Genomic DNA, 12,072 nt, shown 5'->3' on the forward strand with positions numbered 1-12,072 from the left:
AGACACGTGATACCGGTGCGCTTCAGAAAGAATTGCGATAACTGTTTTGGAGCCGAGTTCTGAAGTGAAGTTTGCGCGTCCGTTTCCTGATTTGCGCCAAATTCTCATTGGTACAATTGGTATAATTTAGCTATATCTCTCGTGTGCAGCGAATTTTATTCAAATCAGTTCAGCGGCTCTCTAATGACAGCCTTTCTGCGTTTCACGCGTGTTTGTGTATTTGCCTCACATGTGCGCGTTATGTACTACGTATACGTGCGCACAGGTCGACAAAATAAACGGAACTCATTCATACTCGCTCACAAATTGGCAAATGAAAGGAAAATTGTCATTCACGCGAATTGTATCACTAAGCAGCAACGGAGGCACGAAGTCACGGACCTACAAAGTAGATCTTTCAGTCGCAAGTATCGTTTCTGCGACTTGGTGCCGTGACCCGGGGCCGTATTCTGTAACGCTTCGGTTTTCGAAGGATTCGGTTTGCGTGCAGCGATTGGTCGCCGCCTGGGTGACGCCATCGCCTCAGGGCGCGAACGCATTTTTTGATGACGTCACGCGCATGTCAATCACGCGGAAACCGAATTTTTCGTCTGCTACGAAGTGAAGCCGCGCGCGCTGCTTCGGTCTGATCCGAAGCGCGGTGTGCCGTGTGCAGAGCCTGTGCGTGCCGTGTGCACGGGCGAGATCGCGGCACTCGGAGCAAAATGACGGCGTGTGCGGTGCCTGTGGCGCCTGTTATCGTGCTTTTAGCGAGCCTCCGTGATAGACAGCGACAACCTCGACGTCGACAAGACGCCTTTGAGATGACAGACGAGGGATTCAGGCGCAATTCAGATTCTCAAAAGAGACAGCGCTCCGACTGTGCGAGGAACTTGAGTGTGTATTTTGGCCGCAATGCGAAGTTAGCGTACGACGTCCCACCTAGCGGCATAAATGGGTCAACCGAAGTAAAAAAATTCGTTAAGTCACTCACCGCCAGTACAACTCACACACGTTTCATGATGAAAAACGTAAACCTCATCAATACCATGAACAAATTATTTTTATTTACCAAGAAGCGCTCGTAAATTGCTATATTTTTACTCGGTTTGTGACGTTCACGGCCACAAAAAGAAACCTTCGCGCCGATTGGTCTCTGTCCTTTCACTTGTTTTCATTACGTCAACCGACCGCCCCAATGTGACGCCACCGCCAAACCGAATCCTTCGAAAACCGAAGCGTTACAGAATACGACCCCAGGATTAGCGGCTACTCCTTTTCCGACTGGCCACGGACAACCAGAACGACGGACTGGCCACAGAAGACGGACGAAGAGGAGGCCCGGGAGCGAACCAACGGCAGCGAGACGAGACATCGACAGCAAGGAGCGGCACGGACACAGAGGGCGACCAAGACTCGGATGACGTCTCGCCGCTAGAATCTGTAAGTGACTGGCAGTTTCCTCAGTTATTCAAGATGAACAGAGAAGTGATGTTGAAGAAGCGAAAAACGCTGCGGACGCAAATAACAAACCTAGTGAGCGATGCTGAAAAAAAACTGGAGGAGAATCAGAATCCTACAGCGATGTCGCTGATAGCCAGCCAGATTAAAGGTATATTGCAGACTCGCTAATGAAAGCGGACGAGCAGATGGAGCAGTTCATAACACCCGAAACAGCTGACTCGGAGTTTGCGAAAACCACTGAGTACGAGTTAAAGATAAGTGTTCTGCACAGCATCAACGCGTACCTTTCTCGGCAAGAAGTACGGGAAACGTCGAGGGAGCAACCAAACTTTAATGGCGTAGCTAGACAATCGCAGTAAGCAACAATAGTGATGCTACCAAAGCTAGAAATAATGAAGTTTGACGGCGATAAAATGAAATGGCAGAGAGTTTTGCGGCAATTTGAAACAGATGTAAACGAAAGAACCGACTTGAACGAAAATCAGAAATTTACGTACCTTCTGTCATCACTAACCGGAAAAGCAGCAGTTGCCGTGGAGGGTCTACGGTTTTCCGACAGTAACTATGGGAAAGCCATTGATCTACTCAAGCAGAGGCACGGGAGAGATGACGTGCTGGTATAAATGCACATGAAAGAACTAAATTCAACACAGTAGCAAGCTGCAACGACCACGACGGTTTCAGAGAGCTGCCACGTTTGTGCAAGTGCACAAACGTGGATTGGAATGCTTATAGGCTTGAAGAGCGAGACCTATGCATCGATGTTGCTTCCGATCCTGAAAAGAGCTGTGCAATTCACGCGAATTGTAGCACTAAGCAGCAACGGAGGCACGAAGTCACGAATCTACAAAGGAGATCTTTCAGTCGCAAGATTTAGTTTTCGCTTAGCTAGGGCGCGCTCAGGCTCAGCCTCGCCAAAATTCTACTCAGCCGTGGGCTCACTCAGACTTAACTCACCAGAATTTCACTGAGCCGGGCTCACTCGAACTCAAATTAACCATAGTTCTGTATACTCAGTCGGGCTCACTTACCAGAATCAGACTCGGGCAGGTGCACGTGCCTGGATCTCACTCGCTCAGGTTTTCCCGTGAATGGACGCATCAGATACTAAAAGGCCTTCATGCGGGACTAATATATAGAACATGCATAGATATTGCAAATGCTAATACATTTATGAAAAAGTACGCACAAGAGTTTGAGACAAGAAAGATAATTATTTCTTGTGCGCCATTGTCTTGTAAGAAACATACAAGTATGAAGCGCGATCTTGGCGGCGTGGGAAGTACTTCGCTTAAGAATAAAAATGGGCTAGATTGATCTTTAAAGAATGCGGAAATTCTTGTTCGTGCTTGAGTGCGCGCTGGGTGAGGTGCGAACGCGCAAGCGCTATTGCTTGAGTGGTGCGCGTGTGTGTTTTTGGCACTTCAGGATATAACACGCTTCTTTTCCCCTGGCACTGTGCGGTATGAAGGCTTGCTGCGTTAAGAAAAGCGGGCGCTGCTAAACTTGTACACAAGGAAAGCTTCAGTTTTGCTCCTTCTTAACTACGATGCACGGCATAAGCGCGGATCCGTGGCTCGCTGTTTTGCTTCTTAAGTCGTTGGACATCGCGCTAGGTGCTGAGAATTTCGGAAGTCCTGAAGAATCAGTAGTACTTTTTTTTGTATGACACTACGTGCCATAAGTGCAGATACGCAGTTCCAGCAACGACACTACTGACGTCCATGCACATTTGCTGTCAAACGTACCGAACGTGAGCACCAAACACAGGAAAGAAAAATAGGAACCTGACGTGACCATCCTGAGGCCGAGTCATAAAAGTATGAAGCACAGGTTCACAGGAAATAGACCCTTAGGGCGTGAAGCGCAAGCGTTAATTTCTAGCTGCTGTACGCGCTGGACAGAGATGTAAGGACCGTTTCAACGCGACAGCGTTAATTAAGGGCCCCGTGTCGCAGAAAATCCGGCGTCGGCAACCGGCTTCGGCGTGCAATGTCGGCGGGTGGCGGAAAAAATCATCCCCAACCACCCCGACCGCGCAGGCCCTCCACGTGGTGCAAGGTTTAGGTGAACAAAAATTGAATTTCTCAAAGTGAAATCAGTCAGAAAAGGGGTAAAGTACGACTTTACCATTCGGCGTCGGATTCTTTACTAATCGGCGTGGGATTGTAATTTGAATGTACCAGAAAACCTAATTATGCTACGAGGAAACTCAAACACAAACCCCTTTTCCAGCATTTCTACCAGACCTACAGCCGCGCGTTCGGCTACTTTACTTGTGAAAATGATATCCAGATGGCGCTGTCGGGGCAATAGCAAACAATTAATGTTTAATTAACAATTAATGCTAGGACCTTCACATTTTAGTATAAGACCATGCACTTACGTATTGTCCCTGGAAAAAGGTATTTCCAGCAATGCATTTCGGTTTAACAGTGAAGCCGACTTTAAGGGGATTGGTGTAAGCTTTGTATTTTTAAGCTGGCTTTCCCACGTTCAGTGTTGCAGTGAATGAAGCCTCCTTGCTGTATGCGAACGATGCGATGCGAACGGGTCCCGATAACGCTATCGCGTTCCACTCTTAAAGGCGAAGCTTAAGCGTACTCCTAGTTTTTCTCCCAGTTTTCAGCACGCAAGAGAGAGAGCGGGAATAAACTTTATTTAAAGAGCAGACGAAGATGGTCGTCACCAGGCGGGCGTCGTCCTCAGTCCAGGACGCCGTGGTTCCTCGCCGCCCGTCGCGCTCGGCCCACCAGTCGAAGCTGGTCCTCAGGCCACGAGCGGGTCAGCAGGCCCTCCCACTGCTTCGGAGTAGGGAGTTAGGGGATCGGGGAAGGGGAAAAAATTGCGGCAGAACCCATCTCACGATGACTGTCGACGATATAATGCGTCGACATTGAATCAGCATAGCGACACGGCGTATTGACACCGTCGAAACGAGTTATGTATGAAGCCTTTACTACAGCGGGACTCCTCTTTCGTGCTTCCCTATAAGAACACTTGGTGTCATGTAGAGCTGCCGCCGCAAAGCCTGAACATGGCCTCCGAAATGCGTGGCGCGCAGGTGCGTGCGAACGCTGAGATACGCGTCATGCGGCAACCGGACTGCACTCGCGCGCTTCTTTCTGGACACCCTTCGCCATCTAGTGGCACTGCCGAGAAGTTCGCGCATGGCCTCTGAGACGAGAAGCGTGCGCGCCGGTGCCTGCGAACGTTGAGAATTGTTCCCTCGCTTGCCGCACGCGCAGTGGCACATACTCAGTGACCCAAGTTGGCCAGAGGTTCATTGAAAAGCGGCACATATCCACTGCATTCCTGGCGCAGCCTGCTAATGCGTCAAGTCGTTGCTGTCTTCGAGGAACCCTTGTGACGTGGGCTTGTTTCCGTTCAGCATCGGATGAATTATTTTTCGTCACCGTAGAGCGGCAGATTCCCCGTGGCACATACCCAGTTACCCAAGCTGGAATCAAAGATGGTCATTGGAGTCTGACGCGACCGAGTGGAACATAGCCAGTACTCCAAGATGGCGACAAAGAGTTTCTTCGAACCGTAGTACTAATCCAGTCCCGCGTCTACGTGAGCCAAGTCGGCGTGAAAGAATTTCGTTGAAGAGTGGCACGTATGCGTTCACATTGCCACGTACTCAGTCGCCCAAGTTGGTCGGATGGTTGGCTTCGAACGCTGTTATACCTCACCACAGCAGGCAGATGCGCTAACCATTCTACCACTGACTACCCAGTGACCCAAGCAGGCTGCAAAACGGTTAGACACAAACATAGAGACATACAAACAAGCATAGATAGATAGCCCCTGAAAAGGGCGTGAAGTACGGAAAGAATGCGAACGCATTAAAGAAAATGTGGGCAGCTTGCACTAGTGGAGCAAGGCTGGAGTAAACAGCGGAGCTGGTGATCGACCTAGCTTCTTCCAGGTTTTACTAGGCTTGGCTAAGTTTTTCTAGGAAATGCTGTTTGCTACACTGCTAGGCACTGTATTCCGAATCGGCTTGCCGCCGACGCGCAGATTCTCGCTTGGCCGCGCGACCCGCTTCAAGATGAGCGGCTTTTTCGGGTGTCCGGATCTTAATTGGTCGTCCCGTGTGAAGGCTACATGTACTCGCCATAGAGTCAACGAGAGTTCTGCCGCCGTCGCGGTGGCTCCGAGCTTTATCTCCCCGGTGACGTCACGGCCAAGCTGCGCCTCCACACTTGCCGGGGCGTGGCTGGTCGAAACCTGCCAAGCCGCCGCCAGAGGCGCCGGCTGCAGTAAAGGACTACGGTGCCTCGATGCCCAGCGCCGGCGCTGGCATCGAGGCACCCTATAAAGGACACCGGGCGCGTTCGGCGAGAACACGCGCGGCCTTGCGTCATCAGCAGCTCTGCGCCTTGCCTCGTTGGCTGCTGCTACAATTTCTTTCTCTCTCCCTCACACATTTTGTCTTTCTCTCTGCCGAGCATAGCGCGCCGCGCGTATGCTCTCCTTCTCTCTTCTTAACGTCCCATGTCAAGGCAACATGTGCACGGCACAGAGAGGAGGCGAAGCACACGCCGCTCCGCGAGGTGGTTGCTAGGCAACGCGCGGTGATGTCATCGCCAGGCGCAGTTTTTTTTTTGTTCGCACTACGCGGTCTAATTAAGAGCTTAAACAGTTCCGCTGTTGAAAAAAACTATAAAATTTCCACAAACAGTAATACTTGCCATTATCTTCTGTGCAGCATACGATTCTAGAAGCGACGAAGCGATCTGCCCCATTCGCCATCTACCGTTTCTGGACAAAACTGGTCTTTCTTTGAAAATGTTCATAACAAGCTTCTCAACAGGCTCGCATGTAGACGTGTTAATAAGTTCGTCTACGTAACTCAAATTTGAATGTGAGAGCAGCCGCGACCGATTATAAAGCGAGTGTCTCCATCGAGAGTGACTTGGACACTGAATGACCTTTTTTAAAGTGCGTAACCATTTCTATGCCTACTTAACGAGGAAACCCGTCCGCCCGTCCGTCCGTCCGTCCGTCCGTCCGTCCGGCACGTAAGACAGTCGCTTTCAAGACAGGGCCCGCAGCAGCCAGCGAATTGACATTCGTGCTGCCTCTCGCTTCAACGCGAACTAAGCGGCGAGAACACAGCGCATACGAAGCTATCAGCACTCGGCGCACTCTGTCCCCATCACAGATCGCTTTCAGGATAGGACCCGTGCGGCACAGCTATATATTTGTGCACTACACCACGCATGTCGCACAGGTCAGTGAGTGAGCTAAACCTTCATCTAACGCCCCTTGTGCTCTTGAAAGGCAGCGTTTCCTTGTGTATTTTATTTCTGCTCGTGTTAAGAAGAAAAATAAAACGTGTTTTCACGCACTACGATCGCACAGTAATCTAGTCAGTGTATATACACCTGCCACTTCCAGCACGAAAGAGTTATTCGACACACTAAATGTTCTGGGCCTGTATTCACAAAGGAAAGTTCGTACCCCGGAGTTGTTCGTTAAAGTAAATATCAGCCAATCATGTGTGATAGCGGACATTTATTAGCGAAGGTGGACGGCCATTCACGAAGTGGAGTTACGAACGAAAAGCTTTCTGAATTCAACCGCTCTCTCTTGGAGATATGCCCTGGGCAGAATCTACCCACTTTGTGAGCTCTGACTACCATTACCGACTGCTTTTTTGCTAATATTCAGATAGACCACTCGGGGGTCACATAGACCACATAAGCCCCTACGTATTCCATTAAATGTCCCTGCACTCACTTTAGACAAAGGAAACGCGAGAAGAACTGTTTTAAATGAGAAAGAGTTGTATAGCAAGGTCCTTGAAACTAGTTTCTGCTTAAGCACATTTCAAGACGGACATGACGCGTCTTGAGGTGTTCGGTGCATTACAAGTTGAAGTTAACAGATGGTGAAAAACTTAAGACAGAAGTTCGGAGGAAGATGGAGGCTTGAAGTTGTCAACAGTGGTCGCGCAACTAGGAATGTCGCTGGAGCGAACGTTTCAACGAGGGGACTTTTGTCGACAAGCCAAGTCCCCTCGTCGAAGTGTTGGCTCAATGCAGCGACATTCCCTGTTACACAATCACTGTTGAACACTGGTGGAAAACTTTTGCAAACTTGCAAAGAATGGTGCAGGACGTCCCACAATGCGGAAAACTTAAAGAAAAAGAATGTTTAGGGCTATCGATTTCCTGAACAAAAACTAGGTTATCGCAGAAGCTGCGGCTACTGAGTGACCATATAGGATCAGTAAAAGTATACCCCCAAATACATTTGCAAGTTTGTGTCATCCAAATGTGTATTGCCCATGGAAGAAGAGTACATTCCGACACCATCAATCTGATGTCAAGGAAATATTTGACGGCAGAGAAACGCGATCGCCACAGCTACAACTATCGACCGCAATATATCTGAACATTCACGAAGCTTCACGAATCATACGAAGATCTTGCGTGACAGCACGCACGTCTGGAAGAGCTAGTTGGGGTTGGGCAACGAAGGCTCCTGTTTCCGTAAAAAGAAAAGAAAAAGAAAAGAAAATGAAAAATAAATTCGGCTATTCGAAGGATTGACGCATTGAATGCATTTGTTCGTTGCAGTGAGGATATTCAGATAATGTTTGTTGTTCCGTTGCGTAATTCCGTAGGCAACAGCACCGGCAAGCGACACATCTGCAGAGGCAGCACAGATATTTGTGGTCGTGTTGTGGAGCCACGTCGGGCGATGACGTATAGCTTCCGTAAAACGGAAGTTTGCGGGAGCCCTCGAGAAAGTAGCTTCTGCAATCAAAATCGCCAAATGTCTCTTCATTTACGGTCATGTCCCTACAGTTGCTGTGGATCGCCGACAGCTCGCCGTCCCCTTTACGCAGGTCCACGCTATCGTCGCCAAAATGAAACCGTCCGCAGGGCGCTGCGCTTCGGGCGCCGCCGGCCCAAGTTCCGGCGAAGCTGAAGCCGAAGGCGCAAGCGCCACTAGCGGATCAGGACGCGGCAAGAGCGGGACCACCGAGGAGGGCGCCACTAGCCCTCGGGGCGGCAAGCTGTCCACCGACAAGGTCATGAGGTCGGCCCTGCGCGTCCTCAAACTGCGCCTGGACAGGGTGGGCCGGAAGCTCTCCGAGCTAGACTTCGACAATCGCGTGAGTGGCATCACGACATGCACGATGGGACGCGAGGGAACGCCACCATTTACGGACTGCTAAATGCGTGTTTATCAGGACGCATTGTGTAAACGAAGTGTCGGTGAAGATCAGAAAAGCGAGGCGCGTTGCATAAAGATGCATGATCGTCGCTCATCTCTGATCGCTGTTCATTGATCTGTCCCCAGTTTCCCAAGGCACTATTGCTCCTGTTTCAGAGTCCACAAGCGCTCACATAAAGTGTCAGGGACAGAGACCTGTGGGCGTACCTGCAGCACAGTAATGAAAGGAAGTGCGCTGCGGAGCAATCCCTACCATTAATGTTACGGGACAGAGTAAGATTACCTAGGCACGTAAACAAATACGACAATATATAGCGTTTATGTCACACCGATAGTCTCAAACCTCAGTGAAATAAATTTGCGTAGAACGCCTTTCTTTCCTTTTAATGCGACAGTTTCCAATGGGACACAACACCGGGTGCATGCTGCGTCTTTTAATATACAAGCACAGCAGGTTCTGTTGAATAAAATCCAGAAGTGATCCAGCATGGACCCCATTCGATCACGTGGGCAGCTCGAACGTAGCCTCACTTCTGGAACATTTCCAAAGCAAAAAACCAGAGTCAACATAGTGGACAATATTGGCCACGATCTTATGCGCTTAGTTAAATATGCGTTGACTCAAGCACAATCAAAAGCCCTCGTGTGATTGCAGTACGAGGGTGTGGCTTAACTATGTAGACAGCTTTAGTACGGTATCCTGATGAACCCGAGGATGTTAGTGTATCGCCGAGAAATGCGCCTTGTCGCGTGTAGAAAGGACGTCTATTGTTATTTCGTCCAGTGTACAGTCCCAAAGGAAAAAAAAGATTAGCACAAGTGACTGGTGGCCGGAGCGGTAAAATCACGACACGCTTTCTGACGGCCACCCCTGCTTTGGAAAATGGAATGTGCCGCTCCGGCCACTAGTCACCTGTGCCGCGTGTTGTGATTTTGTCGCTCCGGTCACCAGTCACTTGTGCTAATCTTTTCCCGCTGGGACTGTACATCATGTGGTCCTACAACAGTGGTATTCTGTAAGAGTCCACCTAGTGGACTGTCCGCTTCGGCTGTCGCGATTGGCTCCAGCAGCACGAGCGAGAAGGAGCCAGCCAGTCTCCTTCTCGCTCGTGCAGCTGGAGCCAATCTCGACAGCCGAAATGGATAGTCCGCTAGGTGGACTCTAACAGAATACCCCCCTAGGAGGGACACATTTCGCAGCCCTGCAAGTCGCACTGCGGGTATACTTCCTTCGGGTGCCTCAGAACTGTTGCGGCATGCTTGTGATGTCACGCGTCTATCGACTTCACCAAGTTGGGCAACACTTTCAGACACCAAAACCGCGCGGTAAATGGATGCTGGATACAAAAAACCAGTCATGTTGCTTTGTTTTTGAGCGCAGGCGTTGACGGGCCGAGTACAGTTCTTCCGTTCGGAGAATGGCAAGCTGCACCAGGCGCTGGAGAAAGAGCGCACCAAGGCGAGAAACAGTCCAGACCGATTATCCGCGGGAAGTCCCGCCGGAACCAGCCAGGGTGGCGCATGCGCCCTGGGAGGCGCCACGTCCGGCTCGCCCACCAACGCCTCGTTTTCGGCCGCGGCTCTCCTCGATGGCGAACGAGGGCCTCCGACCGGCGCCAACGTGAACGCCGTCAGTTCCACGGGCATTGAGCAGGCGAGTATAACTTCCGCCCAGAGCGGGCGTTGTTACGATTCACTTTGAGCGGCCACTGCCCAGAACAACTGCAAACGCATGGGAAACGGCGTGCCTAACGATCTCGCTCGTTAACATGAACAGACGTGTCCGTCGCGTGGGTCCGAGGGGAGTATGCGCAGAATGTGCGAAACCTGCCCTGCCGCCTTGCGACCATCTCATACCGGCTTGTGTCGCACCAACCCCGCTTGGATCGTTCATCTTCACTGCAGCAACTCCCGCTTGGGGGTGAGTTGTCGAATGTCTAATGCCTAATCGATTAGGTGGATTAAATGAAAGGTGGACATCGGTGAAGATTAATCGTTTTGCGGGATACTTTTAATCGATTATTCGTTCATCTGTATTACCAACCCTAGTCGCGTATCAATCCCCCTCCTTCTCGGCTCCCCCTCTCACGCTATAAGATCCAATCACGCTTGCACTTAATACGGAACATCACGGCGACGGCGGAATTTCGCCTGCAGGAGGATCTCTCTAAATTTGCTATCGCAATAAAATTATGTGGACGAGCCAAGAAGATCCTTGGCGCTTAACATTTTAACACGAGACGGTACACGCTGTTACGGGCCGGGGTTTGGTAGACCTTTAACAGCGTCTGCTTGGAGCTCGAACCAGGTTTACCATAGGAGAGGGTCCGGCAGGGAACACGAGGCGACATAAAAAAATAGACCGCGCCATCCCACCCTGCGAACGTGAATGTCCAGCGAAGCTGTATCAAACACCACACATGGTCGATCATTGTATTCACGCTGTTCTTCTGGTGTCTTTGATTTCCGTGGTCTACCCATGGCAGTCCTAGAATGAACTGAATGAGTTGCTAGACGGGTCTCCCTTTTATATATGAAAGCGTGCTGATGTCACTAAGTATATATAGATATGCTGTGTGCCTGAGTGCAAAGAAAGATATGCCGTTTGCCTTCAGTTGTTAACCTGGAGTTTTGTGTTTACGCCACGAAATTTTCCCACCAACGAGGGGCATATACAGCTTCGCTGTAAGACAAATAACACAAGTTTAATACATAGTTATGGGTGAGCGGCGTGCTCCAAAGAAAACATACAAGAAACGCTCAGCGTGCATGCTCCGGCACGCTAGGGCAAAGCAAAAGTGATCTACACATGGCAGCTTGCTGGCTTTCTTGTACCCTCCACCATCCGGGCATTCTCCTTTCGTGGCCCCACTGCAGAGGGCCTAGTTAGGACACGTCAGGGCAAACCAGACAAAGTAGTGAGGGTGGGTGGCAGTAGCGAGGGTTGGCTGCCGCAGCGGGGTTTGGTGGTCGTAGCGTGGTGAACGTCCCAAGCGGGGACTAGCTGGCAGTGCCACGACGATCAACGACTGGGTTGCTATAGTATGCCTTGAATCGCCGGGGCATTTCAAGCTTCCAGCTTCGGGTGGCGTGTGCGGTGTGGGTGATGTGGGGGAAGCATTCGACTCGGCATTACTCGGGACTCGGACAAACAGTCGACAGTCAGAAGTACTGCAGATTGGGCAAGTTGGTGCGTCGTATTCTTGTCTTGCTTTAGCGCGACTCAGTTTGAGTAAGAAGGGAAAAAAGGGGGACAGGTGACAGGGCGAGCGCTAACTTCCAACTGGTTTTATTTCATGACCCCAATGCGCATTATATAGGCCGCTCAAAGCGCACGTGACATAACAACCAAAAATAAAAATCAAAACTTAAGAAGCATGCGAGTGCAGTTCACTGAACCTGTGTTTACAATCTAAGAAATTCACGTTCCTTGCT

General features: G+C 50.4%; 1 protein-coding gene across 1 annotated transcript in view; it reads left to right on the forward strand.

The window, feature by feature from the left end:
- LOC125946904 (protein bunched, class 2/F/G isoform-like) overlaps positions 1-12,072 on the forward strand; it is a 28,642-nt gene that overhangs the window by 635 nt on the left and 15,935 nt on the right. The window contains exons 2-3 of the mRNA XM_049671084.1: positions 8,306-8,575; positions 10,019-10,291. Of these exons, the coding sequence (XP_049527041.1) occupies positions 8,327-8,575; positions 10,019-10,291 (522 nt within the window). The 5' untranslated portion in view covers positions 8,306-8,326. The remainder of the gene's footprint in view (positions 1-8,305; positions 8,576-10,018; positions 10,292-12,072) is intronic.

Source organism: Dermacentor silvarum, chromosome 7 (genome assembly GCF_013339745.2).
Source record: "Dermacentor silvarum isolate Dsil-2018 chromosome 7, BIME_Dsil_1.4, whole genome shotgun sequence".
Lineage (NCBI taxonomy): Eukaryota > Metazoa > Arthropoda > Arachnida > Ixodida > Ixodidae > Dermacentor > Dermacentor silvarum.